Consider the following 20,551-nt stretch of genomic DNA (forward strand, 5'->3'; position numbering starts at 1 on the left):
CTGATTAGGAAGCGATTCGAAGACAGCTACACCAAAGGTGCCTGACTTCTGACTCCGGCAGCAATCTGGTGGCCAAATAATTCAAGACATTTTCAACCCAGAGAAGTGTATAAAAAATATTAACGTTAACTGAGCAAATTAACACCAAACTTCCAACTGTAGGAATCTCTTCAGATCTGAAATCAGACATACTCACTTTTCAATTATGTGCAGTGTTAGGGGAAAAAAAAAAGTAACAAATGTAAAGATTTGCTTTATTTCTACTGTGGGAAAGAATAGATATAATTGGTATCCAATTTGCTGTCCACTGTGTACACACATACCCACATACATACATACACACACACACACACACACACACCAAAAGCCCCCCCAAAAAACCCACCCTCAAACTGCACCAATACTTCATATTTTGACCAAAAGAATATATCCTGGGAAGAAGTGCAAAATGCAAAATCAAATGACCAAGAAATGCTGAACAAACAGCATTATTAATATACAAAATATTTATATTACTGAACTAATAACAGGTGATGTTCTCTGTGTCTGTAAAACTTTGGAACAACACAGCTGATTGTTAAATCTAGTCCATGCCAGCTTCCAAAACCCAGAGGATTTTAGTTAGCTTCATTTTTCGATGCTTCATCAAAATTTTCTACAAGATCTGATAAAAAGAAAAAAGGAAAGATTAGTAAAATGCAAATGAGTCAAATAGTTGCAACTAGAATTAGTAAAAAAAAAAAAGGCAGACACGAACTAACGGCATTTCAGTATAAAACAGTGATCTTAAGGAAATGGCTTTTCTAAATGTATGCAAAAATAACTAAAGTGAGTAATATTTTTATGTCAGTTATATTGCCAATAATTTTTTAAAATCTTATTTTATGTATATGGTTTTTGCCTGAATGTACGCCTGTGTACCATGTGCATGCAGTACTTGAGGAGACCAGAAGAGGGTGCTGGATCCCTGCATCTGGTGAGTGCTGAAAATTGAATCCAGGTCCTCAGGAAGAAAAGCCAGTGCTCTTAATTGCTGAACCATTTCTCCAGCTCCCCAACAAAAAAAATTCAACAATAACAATGTATACTGATAGTTATAGTGATTTCTACTTAACACATCCATGCAACAGAGCTTTGTGGGATATTTTCTGATTCTAAATTCTGTGTCCTTATTCGCTGTATCTTCTCATAGGGGTCTCAGTGGACTCCCTGGTCTGTGTGGCCTCTGTCTAAAGAATTTAGACACAACACAAGGAAACAGCATGAAGCACAGGTAAATTCATCCATAACCGTAGAGCACGAACTCGGGGGCGCGTGTGGCCGGGCTGCATTTTAGGCGCTCTGTCTACCACTTCTGAAGCCCCTAGAACAAATGGCTTTTCTTAAGGGACTTTGCTCTGTTCAGGTGAGTGACAGGCCTGTTTGGTTTTCCACTTTATCAGATAGCCTTCTGCAATCTTATAAGGGTTAGCGGTCCTGGAACCAGGCTTAGACAGCATTAATAACGGTAGTTCAGGATGTCATGTCTCTTCCCATGGCCAGAGAAGGACTTAGGAGACATTTTTCTGACCTGAAGCTCCAGTCCTTGGTTTTACAGGCTGATGCCTATGAGGGCCCAGCTCCAGTGTCTTCCAAGCCAGCTAGTACCTAACTAGAAACCTCACTGGTCTGAGACAAATTTTAACACCAACAAAATGTCCTTTACCTGGAACGTCATCATCCTCTTCATCAATGTCTTCTGGTTTGGGTGCTTTACTATCCAATACTACAAAAAGTTTATTTGAATATTAGTCACTGAGAATGAGGAGCTTCACAGACCATCTCTAATACTTAGCTTCTCTTTGCTTAAACCTCATATGCCTGTTAAATACGTCAATCTAAAATTCACTTCTATTTTTTTTGTTTAAGTAACACAAAAAACAGTGAAATTTTAACTTGAATTAACTATATACTAACTATAGCTGGTAATTTCAATGTGCAGTAAAGGTAAAAATTAATTGCAAAATAAAGAATTTGAAAAACTTGAACAAAGGTATCAGTCATATATCCTTCAACTAAAAAATATGAACTTCTTTCCCTCCTAATTTCATCTTAGCATCTATCTAGGTGTGCGTGAGCTCTGAGATAAAGCACGTTGACAGAAGCAACAGGACATGCATGAAGTCAAAACCAACCTAGAAACTCAGAACGGATGATTACCTTGTTTATAATGGTAATCATCGGAAATCATAGTAGCAATCGACAATACTGTACCTAAATATTCTATAAGACACACTTCATTAATTAAAAAGAAAACTACAAGTTTTATGATGGACACAAATGGAATTACAAAAAGTAAAAGAATGACCTACTGAGGCAAACCCTCTGAGTTGAAGAAAAACATTTTTTTTGGAAACAGAGTCTCTGGCACAGGCTGGCCTCAATCTCCCTAAACAGCTGAGAATAACTCTGAACTTCTGCTGGGATTTCAGGTGTATGCCATCACCCCCTATTCACTTACTGCTGGGAACTCAACCAGAACCTCATGCATACTAGGCGAGGACTCTGCCAACTGAACTACACCCTACTTCCAGATGGGTTGCTTTAAAAATTATTAGGTTTCTTAACTACAGCAGGGAAGAGGGAAAAGGTGCTGAACTGAAATAAGACATACCTTGTCGTGGGAACTGTTCAGCTAACTTTCTAAGGCTCGTTAAGCTGTCAGCGCCGAGCTGGCTTAATATTCCAGGAAGCATTTCTGTGATTGGTTTGGCTTCTGCATGACCAGTAATTGCAAAGGTGTTAGCGGAGAGGGAAGCTTGGACTTTGGGATTGTTGAAATGAATAACTGTTCCATCGTCTTTAATCATGTTCACCTGTATGGGCACAGAAAACATTTTCCATGCTAGATTAAACCCAAAATATCTTTTTAAAAAGTGGTTTTTATCAATGGTAGCATTTTACATAGTAGCAATCCTATGGTACCAATTAGTGAATATGGCAGGGAAAGATCCTTGCTACAGTGGTGCTGGAAAGCACAGACTGCTAGAAAGGTTAGGAAACAGTCACTTGCGCCTCAAGGTGGAGAAAAGTCATGACCACTTTTTTCCCCCTAGCAGAACTACATCTAAAAACCAACTTCTTGGCCAGGCACGGTGGCACACACCTATAATCCTAGCACTCAGGAGGCAGAGGCAGGTGGATTAATATGAGTTCGAGGCCAGCCTGGTATACAAAGAGAGTCCAGGACAACCAAGGCTACACAAAGAAACCCTGTCCCAGGGGAAAAAAAACCCAAACAATTTCTTAGAAAATTTAGTTATTCATCTTACTCAATTTATAGTATTGAACAAAATCAGTACAATTACCACTTTGTGGTGGAACATCTTACTTAGAGGACAGAATGGAAGATGGTAAAAGTATGTGGAAACCACCGAAAAATCCACAAAGATGACACAGAAATTTAATCAATTAAGCATTTTTACCTCTGAATACTCAGTAAGTTTACTAAAAATCTAACCTACTTTTACTATGTTATTCTTTTTTGTTTGGTTTTGTTTTTTGAGATAGGGTCTCATATTATTTCTTTGGCTGGCCTGGGACACTTGTCTGCCTCTGATTGCTGGGAATAAAGGCATGTATCTCCTCCACACCTGGAGTAATGCCTTTTTTTTTTTAATGTGTACATCTGCACCACATGTACACAGGAGTCATACAAGGTTTAAAGAAAAAAAAAAGCATCAGATGCCCTGGAACTAAACTTCAGAGACATTTGTCAACTGCTATGTAGGAGCCAAACCTGGGTCCCCAGCAAAATCACCAAGTGCTCTTAACTGCCAAGCTGCCTCGCCAGCCCTGTCGTGTCATTCTTTACACAAAACTTGTCAGCATTTTCAACTCCTTAAAAAAAAAAATCTAGCCAGGAGTAGTGGTGTGCTCCTTCAATCCTAGCACTTGGGAGGCAGAGGCCGGCAGGCCCCTGGGAGTTCCAGGCCAGCCTGGTCTACAAAGTGAGTCCAGGACAGACAGGGCTCTAGGGCTCTGTATAACAGAAGAAATCCTGTCTCAAACAACAACAACCAAAAAAAAATTTTTTTTTCTCAAGACAGGGTTGCTCTGGGTAGCCTGGCCATCCTAGAACTCGCTCTGTAGACGAGGCTGGCCCCAAACAGAGTTCCATCTGCCTCTACCTCCCAAGTGCTAGGATTAAAGATATGTGGCACCACTACCTGATTCCCTTTTGAATTTTTACTATTATAAATGTGCGTGATGAGGGTGCACATGTGGAGGTGAGAACAACACTGTAGAGTCACTTCTCCTCTCCTCCCACTTGTGTGGGCTCTCAGGGTCTAACTCATCAGGCTTTGAATAGCATCTTGTTCATCCTGATTTTTATTTTTTTAAAATCAGACACGGGGATCTTAGGATGTTGTCCTCAGGTGGCCTCTCAATAGCTGAGGCTGCAGATATGTTGCTAGTTTGTTTTGCATGCTCTAGGGCACTCGGGTATTTTATTAGTGAGCTAAGTCCATCCCCAGCTCTTTTTATTTTGAGCTAAGTTCTTTATTATTTTATGTGCATTGGTGTTTTGCCTGTGTCTGTGTGTGGTGTCCCCTGGAGCTGGAGTCACAGACTGTTGTGGGCTGCCGTGTGGGTGCTGGGAACAGAACCTAGGTCCTCTGGAACAGCAGCTCAGTGTACTTAACCACTGAGTCATTCAGATAGATTCTTACTAAGCTGACAGACTGGCCTTGAATTGTGAACCACAGACCTGTACCAACAGGCCTGACGGTTTTCTCTGACAGCATCCTTAAATATACCTTCTGAACCACCTTCATTAACTTCTGCAAGCAAAGCTTTCCCACACACCTACCTACTAGAACATGTTTTGTCAGTAGCTGAGCATCTAGCTGGGTGGTGATGGCGCACACCTTTAACCCCAGCACTTGAGGCAGAGGCAGGTGGATCTCTGTGAATTCAAGGCCAGCCTGGTCTGACGGAAGAGGTCCAGGACAGCCAAAGCTACACAGAGAAACCCTGTCTTGAAAAGCCAAAAAATTAAAAAAAAATAACTAGGAGTCTTTTAACAGTGTCCTGCCATTATTTCTTTGGCTTTTACCAATCTGAACTGATTATTCCACATTAATTTATTCTATATCTTGGGATTTACAGAAATAGATGAGTTAATAAATGCTATTTAAATTGCTATTTCTCTTTCATGTATTTCCTTTCTGCGTTTGCTTTGTTTTGGTATGATCTCATTTATACAAGTTAAATGTGTAAATAATGTCATTCCACCATGTGGTTGACACCAGTCTAAAAGTCACCTTGGTGATAAGTTCTTATTATATAAAAAGGTTGGGAACATTAACACTTAACTACTTCAGAGGCATAGAACTGCCCTTGTCCATCACACAAGTGCCGGGTGCTCTCAGTGCCAGTGGAAGTGGGCTTCTCTTCTTCAGAGGGGTCACCACCACTGACAGCACAGGGATGGAGAGGGAGAAAGGGTCTCCCAAAGCTTCAGGAAAGACTGTAAGCAGAGAAATTACAGATATATCCCTGAAAATAACCCCACAAATCATTTCTGATTTTGTGTCTGTGTGTAACAAAAGTCACTCTTTAATTTTATATCCTTTTCTCAGCACTGCACTGGACTATATTTAAAGATCTTTTTATGTTTTGTTTTGTTTTGTTTGTTCTGAGACAGTCTCACTCTGTGGTTCTTCCTGGCCTTGAATTTAAAGAATTCAAATGCTGGGATTAAAATTATGTATTATCATGCCCAGTATTTAAGGTTATTTTAAGTGTATCATAGACAGTAAGAGTTCAGTACTGCTGCTTTAAACAACTGGCATTGTAACTTGATTTACTGCAACATTAGAGGATAAATTATATTATTCTGAAGATGACTGCAGTTTGGTAGAGAAGTTAAATATTAAAGTGGCTAAAAGCCTGGGAGGTAACAGTGGATTTGAAAGAAGCCGCCCTGGATCTACTCTAGGGTCCCATGGTTTACTAAGAGACAAGAATAAATGGTTCAATGGTTCAATGACATTTTTCAAATCACATGGTTCAATAAAGGATTTCTACAAACACTTCTGGGCATGAAAAGTGTCAACATTCTTGGGAGGCAGAGGCAGGTGGATCACTGTGAGTTCGAGGCCAGCCTGGTCTACAAAGTGAGTCCAGGACAGCCAAGGATACACAGAGAAACCCTGTGCCAGAAAACAAACAAACAAACAACAACAACAACAAAACAAAAACAAAAACAAAAGAAAAGTGGCAACATTGGAATTTGAGACCTTCTTGCCTTAGCGTCGTAATTGATTTGGAATCTATATTCTTCTCCCCCCACCCCTCCCCCCAGACAGAGTTTCTCTGTGTAGCCTTGGCTGTCCTGGACTCACTTTGTAGACCAGGCTGGCCTCCAACTCACATCAATCCGCCTGCCTCTGCCTCCCAAGTGCTGGGATTAAAGGTGTGTCCCACCAGAAATCTATTCTCTCTGCTAGAGAAGTGAATACAGAGGTCTCTGTTAAACAGTGTAACCAAGAACAAATAGCTGGTTAAGTGTAAACTAGAGTGTCTTGACTTACTGTTTGGGTTCCTTCCTACTTGCTTAAAACACTCATTTGTTTATAAAAATGCAATTCTATACAAGCTTGTCAAATACTTGTCTCAGAATATAGGTCAAACAGAAAAGAAAAACATTATAGATATGTGGAGAATATAAATCTCAATGGCTACAAAAAGGCAACATAGGATCAAAACGAATTCATTTATGAATTTTCTTTCTTGGCAGGTTTCTCTTCTAGATGCTGAAGATTAAGTTGTACCGAACATCCTGATACGTGTCTTTTTTTTTTTTTTTTAAAGATTTTATTTATTTTATATATGAGTGTTCTATCTGCATGTACACCTGTAGGCCAGAAGAGGGCACCAGATCTTATTACAGATGGTTGTGAGCCACCATGTGGTTGCTGGGACTTGAACTCAGGACCTCTGGAAGAGCAGGTGGCGCTCTTAACCACTGAGTCATCTCTCTAGCCCAAGCTGTATCCATTTCATAGGAGTTTAAGTCACACGATGTATATATAAGCAAAGGACAAGGGGCCTTTACCTGCTAAACCATCTTCCTGGTCTCTTATTCTAAGACATACCTAGAGTTTTCTATCACAGTGTTTCCGAAAATCATTATATGATTTTGTTTTTTCAAGTCAGGATGTCACTCTGTTGCCTTGCCTAGTCTGGAACTTGCAATGTATGTATACCAGGCTGGCCTCAAACTCACAAAGATCCACCTACCTCTGCGTCCTGGGTGCCAGGATTAAAGTCATGGGTCACCACAACCAGCCCATTACATGTTTTCATACATGCATGCAATGCTGTAAAATTTCTTTTTTTCCCTCCTAAGAAGATGTTTTTAACCCAAAAGTATGTGAATAAGTCATGGTATACACAGTATTCTACCTGCTCCTAAATAAAAATACTTTAAATCTGCAAGTTATATATAAGCAACCGTCTTGCTGCCGAAAAGGTCAGCTACAGAAAGGGGGGGGGGGAGTAAAAACTTTTTCATCTTAGATTGGTTCAAATATGTAAAAACTTTACAGTTGTTACTTTGTATCATTAATTATTTCATGTATATTTCCTATATATAGAGCCTGTCAAGACTGGAAGATAACATGCTGAAATGGTGAGAATATGCCGTGCCTATTATAATGGACATCACTGATTATGTAGGTCTCGGGGCTGTGACTCCTCAAAAAGTTAGAACTAAGTGGTATGGTGGTGCATGGTTTTACACTTAACACTTGGGAAGCTAGGCAGGAAGACTGTGAATTCTAGGACAACCTGATCTACATAGCAAGACCTTGTATTTAAAAAAAAAAATTGGAGCAACAATATCAACAAAAAGAAACTAACAACACAGTTTTACTAGATGTTATAAAAGTACGTAAGAGCTAAGAGTAATTCAGTGATAGAAAAGCTAGCATGCGTGAAGCCCTGACTTTGATTCCTAGCAGCAGGGATAAACACACACACACACACACACACACACACACACACACACACACACACACACACACACCATGGGGGGAGGTGCGCAGAGAGAAGACGATGACCACGACAGACAGAGAGACAGCAGGATGGAGGCAGACAGAGAGAGAATATCAGGCCGGGCGTGGTGGCGCACGTCTCTAGTTCCAGTACTTGGGAGGCAGAGGCAGGTGGATCGCTGTCAGTTCAAGGGGTCTGGCTTTCTCACGTACTCTGGTGCCCCATATCTGACCACGTCCTGGATGGGGAGGCCTGGTGGCACTCAGAGGAAGGACAGCAGGCTACCAAGAAGAGACTTGATACCCTATGAGCATATACAGGGGGAGGAGGTCCCCCTCAGTCACAGTCATAGGGGAGGGGAGTAAGGGGAAAATGGGAGGGAGGAAGGAATGGGTGGATACAAGGGATGGGATAACCATTGAGATATAATATGAATAAATTAATAAAATAAAGTTTAAAAAATTTTAAAAAATGAAGAAACTCTGCAAGCATTTACTTTTTCAAGTGTAACTAATGTCAGATGCTATGAAGCCAAATTGGAGTAATACATAATTATATGGCTAGACGTCTAATGAGTTTCCCACAAGATTGTATGTTAGAAATGACAGAAGCTATAAATAATACTTTCTGTACCATATCTGCAAAATGGTTAGCATACAGTAGCCATGCAGCAAGTGCTGGTTGTTATTAAGCCCTCTAGTGTGACAATCTGTTACAACAGAACCGTGACCATGTAAACCAGAACATTACAAGTTTGATAGGAACTTAACAATGACTAACTAGGGTTGAAGATGCAGCTCAGTAATACAGTGTTTGTTTAGCCCTGGGTTGAATTCCCAACACCTTCCAAAAGAAAAACTGCTGTGTCCTTACTTCATTATGAAACATGTATTTTAATAAATTATCCTTTGAAGAGCCTCAAGAGCTGGAAAGATGGTGACGTGAGTAAGATGACTTTCTGTGCAAGCATTAAGACCTGAGTTCAAATCCCCCAAACCCATAAAGACTCTGTGGACGCAGAACCATGGATAAAGAGGTGCTTTCACTCCCTCTGCAGCCTGCCTTGCTACCTGCTGTGACTCCTCAGCCTGTGAGTTGTCTCAGGTAGGCATCTTCACTCTCCAGTTGGCTACATTTTATCTGCTTTGGGAATAACTTTGACCATATCTTTTGGAGTCCTAACTAAAACATGAGCTAAAAGATGTACAGGTAAGAGAGGAGTGAGCTTTGGATAGTGAACCTGGCGGCACCTATACTGACTGTCTACAGGCTATGTCGGCTCTGTACTGTGATGAGGAGATGAAGATGCTGGGGAATGCTGGCCACACCTGCGACCCTGGGACGTGACAGCCTTCTGCTCTTCACCCCTGCTCTCACACTCTGGGTTCCCTCTTGTGCTCTGTATAGCGGGGGTTAGGAGGAGAAAAGCAGGGCACCAACATTCACCTCTCTCTGATTGCCTGTTGGAATATGACCAGCTGCCTCATATTCTTGCCAAGGCCTTCACCAGGATGATGAATTATACTCTCACACTGGGAGCCAAAATAAACCCTTCCTTCAAGATGCTTTGTCAAGTATTCTGTCATAACAATGAGAAAAATAATTAATAGACTTAAAAGCTATCATTTTTGAAAGAGCCCCTATAAATCCAATTAGTCGAGTATAATCACAGCACTATGGAGATGGAGGCAGCTATCCAATAAGACAATACTTTAAAAAACATAACAAAACTTTAATCCCAGCACTTGGGAGGCAAAGGCAGGTGGATCAAGGCCAGCCTGGTCTACATAATAAGTTCTAGGACAACCAGGGCTATGTAGTGAGACCCTGTCTCAAAAATACAAGAAGTAAATAAATCATAAAAATAAGGAAGGAAGGAAAGAAGGAAGGGAGGGAGCTGGACATGACGGCGCACGCCTGTAGTCCCAGCACTGGGGGAGGCAGAGGCAGGCAGATTGCTGTGAGTTTGAGGCCAGCTTGGTCTACAAAGCAAGGACAGCCAAGGCTACACAGAGAAACCCTGTCTCAAAAACTAAAAGGGGTTGGGGGTGGGGTGGGAGATGGAGTTCAAATAAAGCTATTACTAAAAGATTCTGGATAAGGCAATAGAGACTTTGTAGTCGGGAAAGGTGAATTTATGGTAAAAATAAAAGTCTCACTTGAAAAAAAAATGGGCTTTACTTTTACATTATTAGAAAAAATAACTTGCTAGGCACCAGGACACATTCTCTGCTAAATACCAATACTAAAGAGGCAAGATCACAAGTCAGAAGCCAGTCCAGGATACAGAGTGACTCACAGAAACAATGCAATGCAGAAAAAGAAATCTTGTTTTTCATTAAAGTTCAAGAGCCATTTCATATTTGTCATATATGCAAATACCTTGAGTCTGAAAAGTATGAAGAAAACCCTTAATTGCCTACCAAAATCATTTCACCCCTAGAGCAAGTTCAATCACTACATTCCTTCAAAGACAAGTGCATGGAATAGTAAAGATTCTTCCAGGCCATTATTTTAATTTGAAAAGTTGAAAGAGCCATGCATGTGCTATTTCTGTATAATTTGGGTTTTCAAAGTGCTCATACCTCTTCAATACCCGCTATATTGTTCACAGCCAGTTTCTTTAGAGAACTCTGAAGCTTTTTGTCATCCGCAGTGGCTGTCCTATGTACCACCTTCTTCTTCCTGCGAGCTGTCCCCTGGAAAACAATCAGACAGAAGTGTTACTATGCATGATGACTGGCTACAGCAACCACGTCCTCCTAGCCACAATCTAAAACCCACACTGGAAAAACCAACCAAATAGCAGTGATTAAAAAGGCCACAGAGGGGCTGGAGAGATGGCTCAGCGGTTAAGGGCACTGACTGCTCCTCCAGAGGTCATGAGTTCGATTCCCAGCAACCACATGGTGGCTCACTACCATCCACAATAAGACCTGGTGCCCTCTTCTGGCATGCAGGTATACATGCAGGCATAATACTCTATACATAATAAATAAATAAATATTTAAAAAAAAAAGGCCACAGAGCCGGGTGAGGTGGTGCACGCCTTTAATCCCAGCACTCAGGAGGCAGACGCTGGGCACTGCTGTGAATTTGAGGCCAGCCTGGTCTACAAAGTGAGTCCAGGACAGCCAAGGCTACACAAAGAGACCCTGTCTTGAAAAACCAAAAACCAAAAAGAGTTGGGATATTAAACCAACATCTGAAGGACACTGTAGTCAGTTCTTACTCTTTTTTATTTCTTATTATTTTAGTTTGTTTGGTTTTTGTTTTGTTTTGCTTTTTGACACAGGGTTTCTCTGTGTAGCCCTGGCTCTCCTGGACTCACTTTATAGACCAGGCTGGCCTCAAACTCACAGAGATCAGCCTGCCTCTGTCTCTCAAGTGCTGCCAGCTCTTACTCCTTTTTAATGACCACATTTTATCATTTCAAGACATTATGTTTCAAAATACTGTTTGTTAATAAAACACAATTTATAAGTCTAAGACCACTTAGTATGCTTTAGAACAACTTTCAATCCTTGTGTGCTTTCACAGAATCCCTTCAGCCCCTGACAATAAAGTCTAAGGATGGTCAAAATCTTAGGACCTACTCTATATTGGGAATTGAATAGAAATTTAATTCTATTAGTGCGTACTCTAGAGTCAGAAATGAAAAAAAGATAAAGATTTTAAGTTTCTGTATTACAATAAAATGGAAATGTCAGCAAGTACTTAAACAAATTAGATTTCAAACAGGATGAAGGTATTAAAAAAAGAAAAAGAAAGTAAGAAAAAAAAACTATAATAGTAAAAGAGCAAAGCACTAGTTTACTAGAAATGAGACCCATGATAGGGAAGGAGTGATCCAAGCAGAATCAAACAAGACCGAACTTGTCTTCCAGACAAAGAGGGATGCCAGTGTGGCTAGAGCAGAGTGGATGAGGAAGGAAGGGGGAACTGAAATCAGACAGGCACACCAGGGCCACACCATGTAGACTAGAATCTCATGGGCAGGTGCTCAGCTTTATTCTAACTGCAATAGGAAGCTATCGACAGAGACGCCGTCTCACTGTTTACTACCATCTAAAGGTTGCCACGTGAAGACTGGACCTGGAGGCTGGAATGCGACCGGTCCGAGAGCTGGGGCACAAGTGTGCTGAGAGGTCAGAATGTAACTTCTACGATGAGTCTTAGGATTTTGGCCTGAAGTTAAAAATAAAAGCTCGTTTCTCTATTGATAACTAGAAATACAGATAATTAGAAATTTCAGTGTGGAGATATGATTCCAGTGTGGAGCACTTGTTGCTCTTCTAAAGGATGCTAGTTCAAATCCCAGCACCCATGCCAGGCAACTCCTGTCTGCCGTTAGCTCCAACTTCAGCAGATCACATGCCCTCTTCTGGGCCCTGATGACACCAGTAGACACAGAGACAATACATACAAATGAAATACATTTTAAAAAAATACATTTTCCATTAAAACTATTTAAAACAATGGATTAAATTTCTGGACCAATTTTTTAAAAAAGTAGCCAATGTCAGAGCTGAAATACTACCAAAAGCATAAGTTCCATGGTTATCGTTTCTGAAGTAAGCAGTGATAGAAAGCAAATGGGGTCTTTAGTCTGTTAGTAGCTCCTGCAGTAGTTCTCAGGGACTGGGAGGGTGCAGAAGCAAGGCTGGGGCTTCTGTCTCACTAATCCCGGTGAAGAAAAAGTCATCAGTTGCTTGTGGGTCACTCTCTACATAGATGGCCATTTACTTGGGAAGCACTCCTAACTCGGGATGGCTCAGTTGCTTGCTCTGCTCGAGTCTGGCTCTGCAGTGCAGGGGAATCCCCCTGCTTCAGCCTCCAGAGTGTCATGATTAGAGGATGCCACCGCGCAGACACTCAAAGTCCTCACGCACTTCAACCAAGTGTCTATGTAAGTAGTGTATAAACATCTATAATCCCAGCATGCAGAAAGGCAGAGGCAGGAGGATTGCTTACAAGTTTGAGGCCAGGCTAGGCAGTGGTAGCTCACGCCTTTAATCCCAGCACTTGGGAGGCAGAGGCAGGCAGATCGCTGTGAGTTGGAGGCTAGCCTGGTCTACAAGGTGAGTCCACGACAGCGAAGGCTACACAGAGAAACCGTGTCTCGAAAAACCGAAAAACCAAAACAAAACAAAAAAAGTTTGAGGCTAGTCTAGTCAACATATCAAATTCTTGGGCAGCATGGACTTCAGAGTGAGACTCTGTCCCAAAAACCAAAAACAAAGTTCAGCATGTCTACTGACTTAGCAGTCCACTAATCTTCCTTATCTCCTAGATTTTGTAGTTGGTAACACCACCATCCCACATTAAATCAAAGCCTGGGAAACACCCTCAATTCTTCTGTCTTTTATCTCCTCACGCCCATCTGTCATTAAATCATGTCAGAAATTTGTGTACCAAGTTGTACAGCAATAGCTTTCAGGTTGTTCTCCATTTGACCCCATTTTCCCCACGGCCACCAGTTCTAAAGTGGCAAAATGGCTATCATTTCCTCCTCTTTTTTTTGTTGTTGTTGTTGTATGTTCTTTTTTCTTTCTTTTTTTGGTTTTCTGAGACAGGGTTTCTCTGTGTAGCCTAGACTTACTTTGTAGCCCAGGCTGGCCTTGAACTCACAGCGATCTGCCTGCCTCTGCCCTAACTCCCCCAGAGTGCTGGGATTAAAGGCGTGCACCACCATGCCCAGCAGTTACAGAACAGGGTCTCACTATATAGCTCTTGCTGTCCTGGAACTACTATGTACCAGGTTGGCCTCAAACTCACAGGGATCTGCCTGGCTCTACCTCCCGAGTTCTGGAATTAAAAGTCAGTGCCACCACACCCAGCCATTTCCTTCTTAAAAGCCTTCAACAGTTGTCCACTTTGTATGGAGCTTCTCAGAATGATGTACAAAAAGTATGATGGAGCCCAAACCACCTGTCGCCTCATCCCTACCATTCTTTATCAACTATATACTCTAAACCAGCTGTACCGAACAAAAGCCGGCCTTGTTAGCTCAATGTTTTCTCAGCTCACTGTGTGTGCCTTTGCACACATGCATTTTAGCCCACCTCCCACTAACCCTTTCACCTGCCCTGATTAGATTCTGTCTTACCCTGTAAACCCCAGCATGGCCCTCCTAAGTAAAATACTTTGTACTTCATTACAATACTTGCTAGTCCTCATTGTGTTCGCGAGTACGACTTCCATGTTGAGTTATGTCAATGGCAAAAGCAAGAAAGTTGTCTATTTTACCATACCTGGTCCAAATTAAGTATTCTATTAACAACAGATAAAACAATGCATGTATCAACCACTACATTAAAAATACATAATAGTGGGGCTGGTGATATGACTCAGTAGGTTACAGGTTTGTGTCAAGCATAAGGACCTAAGAATGGACAACCAGCATAAAAAGCAGGGATGGCAGTGTGCCCCTGTAGCTGTACTGGAAGGCAGAGACAGAAGGAATCTAGGGGCTCACTGGCCAGTCAGTCTCGCTGAATCAGCAAACTTCAGGTTCAGTGAGGAATCATCTCAAAAAATAAAGTGGGGCTAGTGAGATGGCTCAGCAGGTTAAAGCACTTGCAACCAAGCCAGATAACTTTAGTTCAATGCCCAGAACCCATGGTGAAGTAGGGAACTGACTCTTGCATGCTGTGCTCAGATCGTCATGTGCATGTACACACACACAAAATGTGTTTTAAAAAATTAAGTAGTGAGCCATAGAAGATATATGATGCTCACCTGTGGCCCTCACACATACATGTGTCCATAAGCATACACACATGTATAAACCACCCATGCACACGCGTGCATGCGCGTGTACACACACACACACACACTCTAAATAAGTAAATTAATTAATTAATTGTGATGGGGGAAGAGCATCAGGCCCTTCCAGGTCTTATCTACTTGTTACAAACCTCTAGCTTGGCACGTGCTACAGTGTGAACACTGTGGCCATCAGTGTGTTAATATGACTTGACATCATCCAACTTTATCACTACCAGAGGAAAAGTACTAGTCACTTCTTCCTTTCTCCCTCTGTCTCCACCCTCAGGAGCTCAAGAGCTGTGGTTATGATCAATGTAGAGCAGAGTAGTACTTGTTACATACTGCCCTATCTGTCCTTTCCACACAGCCAGCCATGTGTGAAGTAAGTATTTGCTCTTCATCTTTTGCAAACACTGTACTGGATAAAGATGAGGGTACAGTATTCTCCTTGAGCCTCAGGCCACAAATGAAGGGAAAACAAAGGTTTTGGTACTCACAACTTCCTGAGGCTTTAAAGTATATGAAATATGAAAGCTTATCCTCATTTTCACCAGCATGAAAGAAAAAGTAGGAATTTGGGAGGAAACTCTGGCAATCCACAAAATGTATGTTTACTTCAAACATTCCCAGTTAACAGAGCTGTGCATCCTTCTGCATGGTAGCTACCTTTAATCAAGACAAGGTAACCCTTACCATTCCCTAAGGAGAGACATAATTGCTACACTAACATTCACCTTGTGTCAGACCCCATTCTAGGTGTTTATAAACAATGGTCTAATTTTTTAAAAAAGAAAGATTTATTTATATATTATATGTACAGCATTCTGCCTGTATGTGTGCCTGCAGGCCATAAGAGGGCATCAGATCACATTATAGATGATTGTGAGCCACCATGTGGTTGCTGGGAATTGAACTCAGGACCTCTGGAAGAGCAGTCAGTGCCCTTAACCTCTGAGCCATCTCTCCATCCCCCAGTGGTCTAATTTTTAGAAGCATCCTTCATGATTATTTCTCCTTTGCAGATGAAAATGATGGACGTTTACCAAGACTAGGGAGCTTACTCATAAGCACATAGTGAAAACTGGGATGCAGGGGCTGGGGAGTTGGCTCAATGGGTAAAGCACAAGCATGAGAGCCTGGCTGGATCCCCCAAATCCACATAAAGCCAGGGGGTGCAGTCCCTGCATGTGGGAGACGGCACACAGGGAACCTGTGGAAGGAAGCAAGCAGATGGCAAAATCCTGCCTTGACAGATGACGTGGAAAATGGATGAGAAAGACGCCACCCCACATCAACCTCGGGCACCCACATGCATGTGCACATATGCCTACACACATTTGCACACATGCAGACACACATACCAAAATAAGGTGAGGGTTCAAACAAAGGCGCCACCAAAGAGAAACATCTTCTAGTTACCTGCTTTAGACAAACTACTATCAAACAGAAATGAGGTCTGATTTTAATCATTGGAAAGCCTCTGGACTCACCGAGCACTAATAGCAATCAAGTAGCAACACTGCCTGGCAATCATGTGTTTCCTACCACTTTGTCTCACACCACACTCACCTTGCCCCCTATCCGGACCTGAGCTTGAAGTTTGGCTAACTTTTCTTGATTCATGGTGTTGGTAAATCTAGGGGGGAAAACAGATGTGTTAAATTCACTGTTTCATCAAAGTTAACAATTTATTTATACAAATAATACCTTTGCTTCACTGAGTTAATGCAGTCTGCATAAAGTGCGATCATATCAATACTGTCTATGTTCTTAACAAATAATAATAACCTGTTCTACCTTCCCAAACAAATTTTTAAAAAAATTAAATACCACATGGGGGTCAAATATACAAATAGCAAATGAATGGGATTCAATGTTGCCTATTTAAAGATCTTTTCTTAAAACATGACTCAGTTCTCTGGCATTCAGAAAAACCTAACCAATTATGAAATCTCTTCAAGCAAGGGGCTTTTCTTCTAAAGACTTCCACAGCAGAGAACAGTTACCAAATGTTATTAGCAAAATTTTCAAGTTGATCACTTTCTCCGGAATCACAGTCTGTATTTCTTATAAAGGATAAATATGACACAAAGGAAAACGGCTAGTCAAAGAAGAACTCAACCAACGGGCCGCCAGGCTGTCAAAATACAAGGAAGTCATGTCCTCTATTCAAGGTCAGATGTGTCAATAGTGGGAAGCTACCAAGTTTCCAAAAGCTCCCTGATTCTGCAGGGCTTGTTCCTTCTAGACCTTGACCTGATAGAGTCTGTCACACTTAACAAGATATTATTGTATCCAGGGTAAAATGTTTCACTACACAATTTGACAAAGATGTAACTTGGTTACATTAAGTTGGTGGGGAAAGACCAAAAAAAAAAAAAAAAAAAAAAAAAAAAAAGCTATGCAAATTTTGAGATTTGAAGATTCTAAGGACTTTATAAAATCATGAATTCTAGCCTGACCCAGTGGCACTTCTGCTGTGGAGAACAATTGCCCATGCTCTACAAACAGATAAAAGCTAATTGAACAGTCTTGCTAGGCCTGTTCTGTGGCCTAGCAAAATGAGGAAATAAGGGAAAAGGCTATGATTAAACTTTTTTTCTTTTTTGCTACTTCTCTAACCTTGTATCAGTCAGACGACAAGAATACTGTTTTTTACATTTGCAAGGGGGGAAAAGGGAGAATCACAGAGCATGTAAATTACTAACCATTCTGCACTGGCACTGAACTAAGGGAACTGGCCTGCACATACATATCACGCAGTAAGGCTGAATTAATTTCACAAGTAAAAATGAGAACCTATGGCTTTTCAATTTGTTCAGCATCATACCAAGCCCTTGTATGGGAGGAAATGTGTGTAGAATCAAGTCGTGGGTGCGAGCCAATCTTAGCTGTGCCAGACTTAAATTTGCTGATATAAACCTCAATCACTATTCAAGTATCCACAAAAGAACAAATAAAGGCTACAGCCATGAAGGTATAATGAAATAACAGAGCACTTAAAAGCAGATCGGGACAAGCCCTCTGAGACTGTTCTGCATTTGGAGTAACAATCCCAAAGTAAAAAGATGGAGGCTGGAAAGACAAAAGAGTCCATACTTGTTCGGTGTAGATGAAAGAATGGTCGTCATTCCGGGTGGGCAGGAAGAACAGAATTAAGAAATCTTATTCCTAAGGAGCATCTTACAAGTGGGGTTTTAGGGAGCCTGGGAGTTTAAAGCAGCCAGGGAGGGAGAAATGTGGCCTTTGTCTACAGCAAGCTGGGCTGTGTAGGATTCAAGTAGGAAAGACATTTACGCTGAGACCTCCAAGATGACCTGGTTTAATCCCTACTTTTGCTGTCATTCTTGTTCAGATACCTGTTCCTGCACCAGGGCATAAAGTATAAACAAAACAGCCTCCTTCCTAGTTTTAACAGGAAGTGAAGGCCTGGAAAGTTCCTTTCTGTGTCCCAAAGGGAGAAGTGACTTACAAGGGCCACATGATCACTGCGTTGAATGTCCAAGAATCCTTTCTGCACTTTTCTCAAGGACTTCCGAGGAGTATAATGCGATGAACGAATATTTATTGAATACCCAAGTTCTAAGTATCCAGGTACTTTCGCACACATCGTGTTTACACAAAGATATTTGAACTTTCAGCCCTGTCTTTATGTGAAGTTTCTCTAATAGTAGCAACAGCTGTGGAATCAGAAAACTCAAGGTTAAGCCGGGCGCAGTGGCGAACGCCTGTGAGCCCAGCACGCCTGAAGGCAGAGGCAGGCGGATCTCTGCGTTCGCGGCCAGCCTGGTCTACAAAGGACAGCCACGCTACACAGAGAAACCCTGTCTTGAAAAACCAAAAAGAAAGAAGAAAGGCACGCTCAGGGTTTTACCACTTCCGGCTTTGGAAAGGTATTTTAACTTCTTTGAACTTGTGTTTGTTTCTCCCGCATTAAGAGAGTATTGCCACCACCTTCTTTACTGGGTTGAAGGCTAAAGCTTAGATTATCAAGTTCACATAAGATACTCTATAGCTGGTAACTATTGTTACCAGTCTTCCGGAGGACCACTAATGGTATACTGAAATAACGTGGGAGTGGAACTTGAAACCGCCATTCATCAGCTGTGTAATACTGTGCCTGGCGATCAATCATCAGGCAATGTGATGAGGTTATAAGGACGGGCTGTCTCAAAACCATCAAGATAGGCTTGTAAACAAAACCCTGGCATTATTACAAAGTGAGGAGCGCTGCAAACCTAGTTCCGGCCCCAAGAGCTTGGGGACCCAGGTGCTAACCTCAGTTTCCCTATCCATAGACTGGGAGGCGCAGAATGAGACAGATAACGCGCCCGTTCAAAGCTCAAAGCGTCCGACACTGTTGTTGTGAATAACGAGTGATGGGACGAGGAGGGTTCTACCCTCCCGGGACTGGATCTGCGTGGCCAGAGCCGGGGCCCCGGGTTCCTCCACAGCGGGCTGGTGGTGCTGGGGACCTTCCCTCAGGTGCCGGACCCCCAGCTGCGCCGCCCGTAACCGACAGGCCGGGCCGGCCGCCTCCGCCCCCACTCGCCGCGCCACGGCGGAAGTGGCAGCCCGAGCGGACGGCGGGTGTCGGGAGGGGAGGGCGGGGGGAGACCGTGCGCAGCGGCCCGAGGCCGTGGGGTGGCGGGCCCGCCGGGGGTCTCACCTGCAGCGGGGAGGGTCCTCCAACACCAGCACGCGGCAAGAGCAAGATGGCTGCCTCAGCTGAGACAGAGAAAGACCGCGGCGGCGGCGGTGGCGGCGGCGGGATCGGCCCACGTGACGCTCGGCCCCGCCTCGCCCGCGGGAGGGAGGCGGGGGGGTGTGTGGGAGGTGGGGCTGGCGGCGCGCCTCCCAACTACAAAGCCCAGCCTGCCTCGCACACCCCAATATTCTGATTGGCCGCGCGTAAGGGGGCCCGCGCTGCCTCCTGGAGGAGTTGGTGGTCCTCTCGGGGTCCCGTTGTGTCCGCGCTTACCTTTTTTTTTTTGTCTTGGATTTAACAGCAGGGCGGGGTGCGGTTGGATTTAGTTTGGGTGTTTACTTTGTTCCGGATGTCGTTCGCAAAGCATTAAGCCCCTGATGGACTCTGCTAGTACCAGAAGGGAAAGTCGGGAATGGTGACTTGTTGGGTAGTAGAAGGGAAAAGGACATACCCGACCCGACAGAAACAAAACAAACAAACAAAACAGATTTAACGGAAAGAAGCTTTACACTTAAAGTGCTTGCATTGACTTATGCCCCGGGTCCCTTGGTCCACCTCGTCAGTTGTGCAATAAGAGAGCCCCTAAGCCTGGTTTTCTTGGAGCTTGCGTCAGTTGGTTGCATCATGCTTGAGTGGAAGATGTGAGGATGCGGGGGTGGGGCGGGCCGTGTGTTTAGTGCTTCTCCCAAAGTACGTGCCTTGAAAGACACAGACGGACACGTGCACGGCAAAAACGGGCTTACCGGTTCTTTCCGGAATCCCAAACAGAAACCGAACAATGAAATACAGGTATCTAGTATTTTTAATTTATGCAGGGGGAAGAGAAATTCCAAGCGCTCAGTTGTGCGAGGCTGACCCCACAGATAATTTGCATGTTGAAGATTTAGTGCAGCGGTCCTTGAGATGGAAGGGCTTGGCTGGAAGTCAGAGGCAATTAACAACGGCTTTTCCGAACTTCTCCCAAGCCCCAACCGCCTCGGCCCACCTTCTCTGGCTGTGTCGCTAGGCCTGGATATGCAGGACTTAGAG

General features: G+C 42.8%; 1 protein-coding gene across 4 annotated transcripts; it reads right to left on the reverse strand.

The window, feature by feature from the left end:
* Positions 1-240: 240 nt before the first annotated feature.
* On the reverse strand, positions 241-19,618 carry BTF3L4 (basic transcription factor 3 like 4). Of its 4 annotated transcripts, none has more exons than XM_084784576.1 (6): positions 19,484-19,618; positions 16,384-16,450; positions 10,629-10,742; positions 2,654-2,855; positions 1,706-1,765; positions 241-664 (listed from the first exon to the last, which is right to left on the reverse strand). In XM_084784576.1, the coding sequence occupies exons 2-6, from the start codon at positions 16,435-16,437 to the stop codon at positions 618-620; spliced, it is 477 nt and encodes a 158-aa protein (XP_084640702.1). In that variant the 5' UTR covers positions 16,438-16,450; positions 19,484-19,618; the 3' UTR covers positions 241-617. The 4 variants fall into 4 exon arrangements, with proteins under 4 accessions (XP_084640702.1, XP_084640703.1, XP_084640701.1 ...); XM_084784577.1 differs by lacking the exon at positions 19,484-19,618 and adding an exon at positions 19,093-19,375; XM_084784575.1 differs by lacking the exon at positions 19,484-19,618 and adding an exon at positions 18,287-18,306.
* Between the last annotated feature and the right edge of the window lie 933 nt (positions 19,619-20,551).

The sequence above is a fragment of the Acomys minous genome (genome assembly GCF_964271855.1).
Source record: "Acomys minous genome assembly, chromosome: 6".
Taxonomy (NCBI): domain Eukaryota; kingdom Metazoa; phylum Chordata; class Mammalia; order Rodentia; family Muridae; genus Acomys; species Acomys minous.